Source organism: Dendropsophus ebraccatus, chromosome 9, assembly GCF_027789765.1.
Source record: "Dendropsophus ebraccatus isolate aDenEbr1 chromosome 9, aDenEbr1.pat, whole genome shotgun sequence".
Lineage (NCBI taxonomy): Eukaryota > Metazoa > Chordata > Amphibia > Anura > Hylidae > Dendropsophus > Dendropsophus ebraccatus.
This window is the reverse complement of record NC_091462.1, coordinates 59,441,084-59,454,650: the sequence shown is the minus strand read 5'-3', so window position 1 is coordinate 59,454,650 and position 13,567 is coordinate 59,441,084. Positions and strand designations below refer to the sequence as shown.

General features: G+C 42.6%; 1 protein-coding gene across 1 annotated transcript; it reads right to left on the bottom strand.

The window, feature by feature from the left end:
- Positions 1 to 8,007: 8,007 nt before the first annotated feature.
- LOC138802129 (gamma-crystallin-3-like) lies at positions 8,008 to 13,327 on the bottom strand. The gene is made up of 3 exons (XM_069985284.1): positions 13,319 to 13,327; positions 10,126 to 10,368; positions 8,008 to 8,283 (listed from the first exon to the last, which is right to left on the bottom strand). Exons 1-3 carry the CDS (start codon positions 13,325 to 13,327, stop codon positions 8,008 to 8,010), a joined length of 528 nt encoding a protein of 175 aa, XP_069841385.1.
- Between the last annotated feature and the right edge of the window lie 240 nt (positions 13,328 to 13,567).

Below are 13,567 nucleotides of genomic sequence, written 5' to 3'. Positions count from 1 at the left end.
AACAAGTAATGAGCAAACATGCTCGTCCGAGCTTGGTACTCGTTCGAGTATTAGGGTACTCAATGGTACTCATTACTCTGACTAGCATCTCGCAATACTCGATAAAATCTCATCCATTTCTGGTAAGTTTGTGCGCAATTTTTCAGCCAATAAACATTCAGGAGACTCCTTGGTACATCCTGCGATCACGAGGGACCCATACATGTGGATAGCAGCGATTGGTTGGCCAGATCAGATGACCCTGCCATATAAAAAATCGCTGCCGCCAGTGCTCGCTTCAGACGTATGCTGGAAGAGATTAGGGACAGAGCTGCTACTGGTCAGGGAGAGCGTTAGAGAAGGAATATGCGTTCCAGTAGGCAGGGAATACTTGTGAAACAACCAAACAGCCCTTGTAAGGGCTTCAAATTGTTTTTAATTTGTATTACTACAGGCTGCTGGCTGGGACTTGCAGTGCAGCTACCATGATTTAACCCCTTAAGGACCGGGCCAATTTCGATTTTTGCGTTTTTGTTTTTTTCTCCTTGTGCCTAAAAGGCCATAGCACTTGCATTTTTCCACCTAGAAACCCACATGAGCCCTTATTTTTTGTGCCACTAATTGTACTGAATTTTTTTATAAAGTACACTGGAAAACCAGAAAAAAAATAAACGTATGGTGAAATTGAAAAAAAAAAAGGATTTTGTTTATTTGGGGGGGTATTTGTTTTTACGCCATTCGCCCTGGGGTAAAACTGACTTGTAATATATGTTCCTCAAGTCGTTACGATTAAAATGATATGTAACATGTATAACTTTTATATTATGTGATGGTCTGTAAAAAATTCAAACCATGGTTATCAAATATATGTTCCTTAAAATACTAGTGTGACACTGACCACCACTATATTTGCTGATTTCTGTATTTCTTACTCAAGGCATATCAAAGCTCACTACTGATTGCCCAGTGTAAGGGGGTGTCACACAGTGTATAGGTGCAGCCACCACCATATTGTATACCACAGCCTTCCATAAACTAGTGGGACCACTAGTATATTTGCAGATTTCTGTATTTACTACTCAAGACATATCCAAGCTCAGTAGTGATTGCCCAGTGTAAGGGGGTGTCACACAGTAGTGTATAGCTGCAGCCACCACCATATTGTATACCACAGCCTCCCAAAAACTAGTGGGACCACTAGTATATTTGCTGATTTCTGTATTTGCTACTCAAGGCATATCTAAGCTCACTACTGATTGCCTTGTGTAAGGGGATGTCTCAGAGTGTATAGGTGCAGCCACCAACAGATTGTATACCCCAGCCTCCAAAAAATTTGTGTGACCACCAGTATATTTTATGATTTCTGTATTTCTTATTGAGGGCACACCCAAGCTCACTGCTAATTGCCCTGTGTAAGTGCTGCTATACACCATATAGCAGCACTTACACACAGACTCTATACGACTACCTCCAAAAGTAGTCTGAGTAATATATTTTCTTGGCTTGCTGTGATCTGTAGTGCAGCTATCTCAGTCTTGACTGTGCAGTGTCCATAATATGGTGAAGTCCAGGGGTAAGGGTCGAGGACGAGGGTGTGGGGTTCCAAGCGATGCAGTGGGCAGAGACAGTGATTCTGGGCAGGGTGACCCAGAAGCACCCGTTGAGGAGGGAGCAGTGGCATACCGCAGACATTCGATCCCTAACTTCTTCTCGCAACTTACGGGGTCTCAGGGTACACCACTATTGAAACCTCAGCAGTGTGAACAGGTGCTGACATGGATAGCTGATAATGTGTCCAGTAACTTATCCACCACCCAGTCTTCCAGTCCACCCACGCTAGCCAAGGGAGTGGAACCCTTTCTTCAGTAGCTCAACCTCCTTCTCCACAGCCTGGCCCCTCCAGGGAAAGGAGGGATTCAGAATTAGAGGAAGGGCTGGTGGATGAGGACGAGCTGACTGACCCTAGCTGGGTGGGTAAGCCTAGTGACAGTCCTTCTGAGGGGGACTCAAGTTCCGCCAAAGGACAGGTTGGAAGAGGGGTGGGAAGAAGGAGAAGCAGGGCCAGAGCAAGTAGATCAGCAACTGTTTCATGGAGTCAAACTCTCGTGGCCAGACCTAGATGTTCGCAAGTCTGGAGGTTCTTTAAAGAAACTGCAAATAACCGACGGACTGTAGTGAGCGAACTGTGCCACGCCAGGATCAGCAGGGGAGCCACCACTTCAAGGCTAACCACTACCAGCATGCGTAGGCATATGAGTGCTAAACACCCCACTCAGTGGAACCAAGGCCGTTCACTTAGTGCTCCTTCCCCATGTGTACATGCTGGCACTGTCAGTCCCCCCGCCGGGGCCCCAGGAACCAGCGCCTCCCGTCCTGCACCCACCCCTTCACCTCCACTATGCTCAAAGTCATACTCCAGACTACTTGCTGGGACATGCAGTGCAGCTATCAAGATTTTAGCAGCACACTGTGGTGATCGGCTGCTGGCAGAAAGGGGACAGCAGGTGTTGCATACAGACCCCTAAGAAGTCCTCAGTACTATAATATATTATTATTATTATTATTATTATTATTATTATTATTATTACTATTACTATTATATAGTATATACAACCATCTTTCACAGGGCAATTAGCAGTGAGCTTTGATGTGACTGCAGTCATAAATGAAGAAATAAGAAAATATACTGGTCACACTAGTTTCTGGAGGTTGTTGTATACAATCTGTAGGTAACTGCAGCTATATAGTTTATGCCACCATCTTTCACAGGGCAATTAGCAGTGAGCTTGGATGTCACTCACCACTTCTCCCCACTGCTGATTCGATTTTGAGTTTTGATTTGATTTTGAGTTTGACATGGAGGTGCTGGGCTGCCCTGCCCCTAACATGTTGTCAGAGCGGGTCTTCAGTGCAGCAGGTGGCATCATCAGTCACTAATAAGCGCACCCGCCTGTCAACTGGTGGTTCATTTGATACCTGCATTAAAATGGTTCCCTGTGTCCTCACTGCCTCACTGCCACTGTCTGCCATGATGCAGGGAATGTTACCCCAACTGCTACAGTTAAATTCAAAGCCAAATTCAAAGTCAAAACAGCAGTGGAGGGAGAAGTGGTGAGTCACATGATGCAGGGAATGTTACCCCAACTGCTACAGTCAAATTCAAAGTCAAAACAGCAGTGGGGGTAGAAGTGGTGAGTCACATGATGCAGGGAATGTTACCACAACTGCTACAGTCAAATTCAAAGTCAAATTAAATTTAGCATCCTTGTCGTGTGCATTTCGAACCATATTATCTGTGGATGTCATCTTACGGGTGTCCTCTGCCGTCCTTCCCCCAGTACCTTCTAGTCCTTTTTTGGATGTTGTAGCCGTTTTGAAGGCAGGATTGACCAGGTCTTTTCAATATAATTCCAGGGCCTCTTAAGAAGACTGTATTGTTATTCTTTGTTCCTACCTCCAAAGATATGCCTCTCACGCACAACTGCATGAGGGTGTGAGGCTAAATCTAGCCATAATCCGACTATTTTAGTTTTAGCCACAGCAGCACTGCCATGGGTAAGCGCCGACAGGCGGTGCTCAAACTGCTGAACAGCACCATCTACCTTTCTTGGATGTTTTAGCTGTTTTGAAGGCAGGATTGACCAGGCCTTTCACCAGTAGCTTCTACCTTCCTTGGATGTTGTTGTAGCCTTTTTGAAGGCAGGATTGACCAGGCCTTTCACCAGTACCGTCTACCTTCCTTGAGTGTTGTAGCCTTTTTGAAGGCAGGATTGACCATGTCTTTTTAATAGACAGGCTACCGCACTTGCCCTCTCTTAGAAACTCTGTAAAGAATTAAAAGTGTAGTCATTCAAATTCCAGGGCCTCTTAAGAAGACTGTATTGTTATTCTTCGTCCCTACCTCCAATTATATACCTTTCACGTACAACTGCATGAGGTTGTGAGGCTAAAGCTAGCCATAATCCGGCAATTTTATTGGATGATTGTATTGTCCATCTTGGTCTGGGTCAGTGGTGTCAGGTTAAGTTTTTGAGTGGTTCATATGCTACCGGTGTTTGAATGGTTCCATGTGTTCTCACCGCCATGCTGTGTCAGGCTAAATTTTGGGGTGGTTCATATGCTACCTCTGTTTTAATGGTTCCCTGTGTTCTCACCACCATGCTGTGTCAGGCTAAATTTTGGGGGGGTTCATATGCTACCTCTGCTTTAATGGTTCTCTGTGTCCTCACCGCTATGCTGTGTCAGGCTAAATTTTGGGATGCTTCATATGCTACCTCTGTTTTAATGGTTACCTGTGTTCTCAACGCCATACTGTGTCAGGCTATATTTTGGGATAGTTCAAATGCTACTTCTGCTTTAGGCTGCGTTCACACTACGTATATTTCAGTCAGTATATTTCAGTCAGTATTGCAACCAAAACCAGGAGTGGATTAAAAACACAGAAAGGATCTGTTCACACAATGTTTAAATTGAGTGGATGGCTTCCATATAACAGTAAATAACAGCCATTATTTCAATATAACAGCCGTTGTTCTAAAATAACAGCAAATATTTGCCATTAAATGGCAGCCATCCACTCAATTTCAACATTGTGTGAACAGATCCTTTCTGTGTTTTTAATCCACTCCTGGTTTTGGTTGCAATACTGACTGAAATATACTAACTGAAATATACATATACTGACTGAAATATACGTAGTGTAAACGCAGCCTAAAAGGAACTCTGTGTCCTCACCGCTATGCTGTGTCTGGCTAAATTTTGGGGTGGTTCATATGCTACCTCTGTTTTAATGGTTCTCTGTGTTCTCACCACTATGCTGTGTCAGGCTAAATTTTGGGGTGCTTCATATGCTAACTCTGTTTTACTGGTTCCCTGTGTTCTCAACACCATGCTGTGACAGGCTAAGTTTTTGGGTGGTTCATATGCCTACCTCTGTTTTAACCAGGCTGTTGCCCATAATTTGGCATAATGGTGCAATTAGGCAGCCTCAGAGGCATGCATACATGCTGCCCCTGCTGTTTACTGTCCATTTCTGTGGTGTTTCCATCATTGTCTGAGGTTGACAGGTTTTCACACGACCTTCCCTCTACCGAACTTGGGTCCCCTGCAAAAATTCTTGAGTTTCCCATTAACTTCAATTGGGTTCGTTACTCGAAACGAGCACTTGAGTATCGGGAAATATTTGTCTTGAGTAATGAGCACCCGAACATTTTAGTACTCGCTCATCACTAGCAACAATACTAGTACCACAGGTACCAATAACCCCCAAACCCTCACAATAATACAACAACTAGTGGAGACCCCTGTGCTACACAGCGTGTCGCCACACAGCGTGTCGCCACACTGTATCTAATCCGGATGTTCACGACAACTTTTACCTACCAGCAGTCTCAGAGAGACCGGACGCTATTTACCTCTTAATACCCTCACAAGATAGGAACGATTCTGTATGGATGCATTCCCCAGGCACATTCGCGTTGTAGCACAGCAGTTTATAATCTTAACAATAAATCTATAAATCCCAAACAACAATTTGACAGTTAAACAGCAATCGGCCGAGAATATTGTCAGACAAGCAATGCTGTGGTATATGAGTCCCACACGTGTGTTCTGTGGAGAAAGGCTTATGGCCTAAGACGAACAAGAAACCTACATAACTACTTGTAGGCCGTGACTCAGTCTCTCATAGGTTGGCGTGCACGCTACTGTCCCGGGTCTGTTTTACATGAACATTCGCTCACTGTGTCCAGATGAGAAGCTCCTCTGTCAGCATCAAGTCCCACGATGGCAACCACTATTCACAGCAGCATGATCCAGCTCGACCAATAATGTGTTCCCTCAGCCACAGTCCAGGAGTTGAATCTCTCTCTAACTCACAGAGGATCCAAGCGCCAGCAACAACAGCTGAGCTGCACTGCAACTAGAAGTCCCAGCAAACCAATTCCCAGCTTTGATGGGTAAGGATCTTCACCAACAGCTCACAGGGAAAATGGCTTCCCTCCTTGATAACTGAAAGACCATTTGAGATGTCACAGACATGTGACCTGTCACATGTACTGAATGTTAATGCTCAACAGTGGCATCTTGTGGCCAAAATAAAGAATTACAGGTACAGTTACAATGACAGTGGCGTAGCTACCATAGAGGCAGGGAAGGAGGTTGCTATGGGGCTCGTGGAGGGAGGGGGCCCGGGGAAGATAAGAGCCTCCTGTGTCCTTTTGCTTAACCCCTTATTTACTGCAGTGTGTAAGTGACCCAGTGTTCTCTAACATGCTGCAATACAAAAAAAGGGTTAATACAGAAGACAATTAACTCTGCCTTCCTGACTACTCTGATAACCTCTGACCTCTGCTCAATGAGTTCCTGCAGAGGTCAGGGGTTATCAGTGCAGGAGTAGCAAAGGAGAGAGCTAATTGTCCTCTGTATTAACCCTTTTTTTGTGTTGCAGCGTGTAAGAGAACACTGGGTCACTTACACACTGCAGTAAATAAAGGGTTAAGCAAAAGGTAGTCTGCTCCTGCACCTATGTATATAACCATAACCAGGCCTCTATTGGTTAATACATTTTTGGGTGATTTTGTTGTCAGCAGATTTAACTTTCTACAGTATTCAATGAGATTATTTCATTCATTCAGATCTAGGATGTGTTATTTTAGTGTTCCATTTATACTGGCATTTTATCTCTCACAACCCATTAAAGGGGAATTCCCAATTAAAGTAATTATACTTTATCCACAGTATCCACAGGATAGGGCATAACTAAAAGTAGTTGGACAACCCACAATCTTGTGTATGGGGACACACTGATGCTCCATTCTTTCTTTGTGGAATCCCCAAAGAGAGCCAAATACTGCATTAGTCTCTTGTCTGTGGCTCCATAGAGAATGAATCACCAGCGCACATGTGTCTACTGCAGGTCTATTCAGAGAGAATTTCAGGGTTCCCGTACTTGGGGCCCCAGCAGTCCGACTCCAATATGCTGACTATGTTTACATCTCATTGCAATTTTAGAAATAAGTATCATCAGAGACCCTGTTGATTACAAGGGGTGTCAATCCACCATAAGGATTTTTATTATGAATGTAAATATTTTTTTCATCATATTATTTACACCGTACATGTTTTGATCAAGTTTACGTCACATTATTACTCTGTTTATATTGGTGTGCTGTTACATTTCATGCGATTGTGTGACACATTTAGGCTACGTTCCCACAATGGGAAAATAACAGCCATCTTTGGGGACATATGTAATTTTACTGCCAAAAGAGGGCTCTCTCCGTAATGACGCGTCTATCATCACATCCATCAGTCTCCCGGAGGATTGAGGGTCTATATGGACGTCTGGGCTCGATGAACAATGAACACTGCAGCCGTGGTGTGAAGAGCGATACCGTCATCCGCTGCCCTTGGCTGATGTTATTTTTATGCATTTTGAAAGTGATGGATTGTCTGTTCCCATAAGATTGCAACTTTTTAATTCAAACTTTTTTGTGTCCTGCATCTATGTGAATTGGATGACTATTGACTCGCATTTATGAGTGGAAATCTTGGAATATTGGCTGCAAATAATGATCATAAACATTATTTGTGGCCATCATTACCAAAAGTCTTTGGCACTAAAATGACAGATTTAGTTGTGATTGATAAAAATATACAGACCAGTGCTGTTTATCGATTGGCTTAAAAATTACTTCAATAAGGAGTTAAAACAATGCTGTTAGTACATCAGGTGAAAAAAAAACACACCATGGACCAGATTTATCAAAGGGTGTAAAATATCCACTGGTATTCCACAACAACCAATCACAGCTCCTCTTTCATTTACCAGAGCTGAAAGCTGAGCTGTGATTGGTTGCTGTGGGCAGTTTACACAAGTGTATATTTCACACCCTTTGATAAATCTCCCCCAAGATTTTCTTTATTCCTTGGGTGTTAATTCTTCTATTGAATTAAGAGAAAATAAATGGTTGTTAGCATTGGAACAATTTTATTGAGAAGTAGCTAAAATGTCAATGTTTTATCGGTTTAATTGAAATGATGGAGACGTCTGAAGGAACCAATTCTGGGGCTTGTGGCTCCCCAGTCAGTGTATCTTCTGTACTCTCCAGGTCTCAGGTAATACTGACGTCCTCTATAATTGGGTTCTTCATAGAACATCCAATATCCATCATGTACTTGACAAGAATAGATATCATGGTGGCGGAATCTCTCATACACATGAGGACAGTCATCATGGAAATCCATCATCTGACCTCTGAAATCTTCATTCTCATAGATCCTGATTCTGAATGATCCCTGATGCTGGAAAAAAAAATATGTGCAGGTATTGAATGTATCCAAATAAGGGAATATATATAAATATATATATATATATATATATATATATATATATATATATACAGTAAAACCTCGGTTCCAGAACACCTCGGTATTCGAACAATTCGGTTTTCGAACTAAATTTCCCCCTGAAGTTTTGCTCGGTATCCGAACATTGCTCGGTATCCGAACAAAACCAGGGTAGCTGTCAGCTGAACTGATGTTCAGCTGACCATTAGAGGTGTTCGGGAACACTGAGAGGCAGGAGCGGGTGGCTATTTAAACTTGCCGCCTCGCTCCTGCTCCTCTCAGCTGCGGGGGACACCCTGTGAAATTATGAAGGGATTCCCCACTTGAAGAAAGGGTGTCCCCGGCAGCTGAGCGGAGCAGGAGCATGGCGGCAAGTTTAAATAGCCGCCCGCTCCTGCCTCTCACTGCGAGGACACCCTGAAGCCAGCCGCACTAACCTGTCATTCCACGTACCCCCCCCCCCCCCGCCGGCCTAGAGCTCTTCTTGTATGATTCCCCCGCAGCCGCACACATCTGCTGTTCTGCACGCGGCCCCGCTCATCAGCTCCTTAGCCGCTTCCTCCTGCTGCTCCCCGCCGCGTCTGCAGGATGAAGAAGAGTCTGCAGACGCGGCGGGGACCAGCGGGTGGAAGCAGTTAAGGAGCTGATGAGCAGGGCTGCTGGCAGAACAGCAGATGCGTGCGGCAGCGGGGGAACCATACAGGAATAGCTCCGGGCCGGCGGGGGGGGTGTGTGGAATGACAGGTTAGTGCCGCCGGCTTCAGGGCGTCCTCGCAGTGAGAGGCAGGAGCGGGCGGCTATTTAAACTTGCCGCCATGCTCCTGCTCCTCTCAGCTGCCGGGGACACCTTGTAAAGAAGTGGGGAATCCCATCATAATGAGGGGAATCCCTGCTTCTTTACAGGGTGTCCCCCGCAGCTGAGTGGAGCAGGAGTGCGGCGGCAAGTTTAAATAGCCGCCCGCTCCTGCCTCCCAAGATTCGCCTCAATCCAAAGGAAAACATAATTTTCAGTAAAGCAGTTAAAAGTAGGGACTCCAGTCTTTGCTCCCATACTTACTGAGAAAGAGGCGTACAATGTATGCCTTCTGCTCAGTTCCCATTTAATGAGCTGGGCACAAGTGACTTCCACCCAGAGGTTTTTTCTCCAATATAGTGTGGCAAAGGCTAATATTACAATAATAATGTAGAAGTGTGCATGTGTATACCCTGTGCTTACCTGTTTTAGCTCATGTGGCTTCGTGTGACTGAAGTTTTTTTTCTAATGCTACCAATTTTTTGGGAGCTGCCTACATTTCTAGAGTCTAAAGTTTCATCACTGTACTTTCTAAAGAGATCAACCTAGTCACATGGCTAGCTGGTGGAGTAAAGCTACTGTAGGTAGATTCTGCTACAATCTTAGGTGACATCACATCTAAAATGCATCTTTCATGACTCAGGATAAGCTGGTAGGTAAGGTCACATGAGCCAGTAACAGTAATGAAATGAATGGGTGCAGCTGTGCTGGAATTAAATAAATGGCACTTCAGGACTAGTTATAGAGTGCCTCTTAATAAAAAGACAACTGTGCATGTAGCTTTGTGTCACTGGGCATGGCCGAGAGAAGTCAACTGACACCGCCCTAGTAAATTAAATTAAATGGTCAGGAAAAAAAGCCTGATGTACTATAAGCCTATAAACATAGCAAAAAAGATGAAAAAATACAACTGTTGACCAAACTATACTACCTGATTAAATCAATAATATTTTCAAATATTTTCAAGAGAAAAAGAAATAGACAAAAGTAGTCAAGCAACAGACCTGAGGGCTCATGCGACAAGACCTAATGGAGTCATTATAACCCATCCATTGCTGGTAGTCAGGGTACTCTCCTCTATGGAGATAGTACTGGTGTCCTCTGTAGTTGGGATGTTCATACAAGATCCAGTTCCCACTATCTACACGGATAGAGTTGCAGCGTCTAAAGTATGAGGATAAGTCTGAGCATTCAGAGTTACACTCGTAAGAGCGACCCTGGAAGTTTCTGTCTTCATAAAAGATAATCTGTAAAATTTAAATGTTACGTAGCATTAGTTACAAAAAAAATCTATTCTTAAGCACAAATCCATATCATAAAGGGGTGTCAACATATATATAATATATAAAATATATATATATATATATATATATATATATATTAAAAAAAAAAAAAAAATAAAACATTTTGAATGCTGGATAGCCCCTTTAAAATTTTGTACTTTATTGTGAAAAGAAAAATAGTTTGTTAGCATGCTTACCCATTAGGTGTGGTTACCAAAGCTATACATATGCATAGGCAGATACTGAAGATAGATAGATAGATAGATAGATAGATAGATAGATAGATAGATAGATAGATAGATAGATGGTGGGTGTACCGCCGAAACATTGTGCTTATTTTGCTATGTTGCACTTATTATTACTTTTTATTGTTTAAACCACATTAAATTTGGTTTTCTTTACTGAACCGGAGTGCCGTGGACCATCGTTTGTATATATATAGGAGGTCTTTGTTCACAGACTACGTCTACAGGCACCCATCCACTGAAACTTGTAGTGCCACTCTTCATTCAAATTCTAGATAGATACATAGATAGATAGATAGATACTGTAGATAGATAGATAGATAGATAGATAGATAGATAATAGATAGATAGATAGATAGATAGATAGATAGATAGATAGATTTTACAATGGAAGTGCACAACCAATAGGAACCAGTAGAAGTCAGGGTGCCAGCAAAATGGAGACTTGACCCTAACCTCCTCATGCACAGCAATGAAGAACTATTGCAACACTCTTAGTTAGTGTCGAAACAAAAAATTTTTCTTTATTCCATCAAACTGGATGAAAAACTTTGTTTATTTCTACACTAACTATGAGAGCTGAAATAGTTTTTCATTGCTTGATAAATAGGTAGACATATTTCTTTCATTACTGTTCTAAGGGCCCTATTCCACCGGACGATTATCGTTCAAATTATCGTTAAATCGTTCGAATCTAAACGATAATCGTTCAGTTGAAATGCAGTTAACGATTAACGACCGAACGAGAAATCGTTGATCGCTTTATAAGACCTGGACCTATTTTTATCGTTGCTCATTCGCAAAATGTTCGCAAATCGTTCACATTGAATAAGACATTGTTTGGTCGTTTGCAATAGATACGAACGCAATAGCTAGCAAAGAAAAAACGATTGCAATTACGATCATAAGTAATGGTTATCGTTCCATGAAAATGAGTGAACGTTTTCAGGTCTTTCGCAATAGCGGTCGTTTGAGATCGTTAACGATTATGCAAACGATAATCATCCGGTGAAATAGGGCCCTAATACTCCACAAATAAAAAGAGCGCCAATTCAAGAATCAAAGGTTTATCTGCTCTTGATAGTTAGAACAGAGACCCTGCTGTAATGCCACAGCCAAGTTCTCCAACAAAAGGCATATCAGAGGTCATTAAGAGGTTAATATATGTCTCCCTGTGGATTAAAAAAAAAAACTTACGTCCCCCGCTTATCTGCTGGTAATGGATCTTTCCTTCCCCACTGCTGTCCTGTTGTTCCCCTTTCTAATGACTTTTGGTTCAACCTCAGCAAATCATTCGACTAAGCATAAAATTATTGTTAGAATGAAAGAGGAGGAAGAACAGGACAGCAATAGGGACCTGAAGATCTTACAATGGCAGTGGTGGGGGAGTCAAAGGGTAAGTATGCCAGCTGCTTTTCTTTTAGTACATAGAGATGCATTCAGTAAATTCATATATTTGCCAGGTAAAACCCTATATTTATTAAGACCAGATGTAAATTCATTATCGAAGATATTTTATACAGGCATCTGCCAGCCCTTAAAGCGTAACTATAAAATATTTTGACCATTCAGTTTTAGTTAGCTTAGGTCATGATAAGACTTTTTGCAATATACATTAATAACCTAAAATGAAGAGTTTTTTTTAAATACATAAAGCAAAAAGTCCCTTCAGAGCTCTCTGGACACGCCCCCTCCCTGGAGATCTGTACCTAGAGTACGGACTCTGACAGGAGGATCAGATAACAGCTCTGACACACACATAAACAAAAACCCCTCCCCCCCCTCCCCTCACCTCCTAGCAGCACGTTCTCCCCCGTAACCTCACAGAGGTCACTAAGCAGAGCTGAGGGTGTTGTGTGTGAGGAGCAGCGCAGGGGAAAAGCTGGTTGGAGGCACAAGTGTATCCAGTGCCACCATCACTCCAATGTACTGCATGAGGGAGGGTGGGTGAGTCACTGAGGGGAGGACTACAAGTCCCAGCACAACACAGCTGTAGTCCTTCCATAGTACATAGAACATTCACTATCAGATGTCTGCAGCAGGTGCCCCCACCTCCATGGCTGACATTATCCTACAGTGTTATAAGAGCAAATGACTGTATTTAATCCCACTGTGTGTGATACCATCTGCTGGGGCTCTGTATCTAATCTTACATTGTGATACTGTATGCTGGGGCTCTATCTGATCCTGCTATGTGTGATACATCTGCTGAGGTGCTGCTCAGTGAATGGAGGGACCCAGCCAGGGAGATGAGGAATAGGCCACGCCCACTTTCTCTCAGCCAGGAAAAAATTTAATTTATTCTTCTGAGCCAAACAACTGGGGATATCTTAGCGAGCGTACACACTATCAACACAGTTAAGGGCTATTTTTAAAGGGTAACACATGGGCTTTTTATTTAAGGAATTTCATTTTTTGGCTACTGAAATTATAGTTACGCTTTAAAATATCCGAAAGCGAAACAGATTCCAAAACACAAGGGTGTAGTATAATGAATAATACTTTGCATGAGCTGAATCGGCGTATTTCTTTTTAATCTTTACAAACTATATAACTATGTAACAAAGCCATGGGTTTAGAGGACATATAGGGGATACACATGTTTAACATTGCTTTGTAATATTCTTCTGTTTCACATCTAACAGTATCTATACTACATTATTTCTTACCTTTCCCATGTTGCTGTAGGTGTTAGCTGATCTTGTTCAGTCTTCACTGGTAAATGACAGAGGGCTATATATACCTCTTCTATTGTAAAAGAAGTTGCTGACTTTTTGCCAAATAATTAGACTAAATAGATGCTATCTTTACTGTTTTGTTCAGTGTGACTATTGTGGAACATGTGCTTACTCTTAAATGTCACAGTAAAATGGAGAGGGGAGGGAGAGAGAGTAAGTGAAAGAGATAAGAAAACCCAG

What these genes read in the sequence shown, in the direction of transcription:
- LOC138802129 (XM_069985284.1), bottom strand. An exon ending in CTTGTCGCATGAGCCCTCAG is followed by an intron (nt 8,284 to 10,125) that starts GTCTGTTGCTTG and finishes TTTTTTTTCCAG; the next exon opens with CATCAGGGATCATTCAGAAT.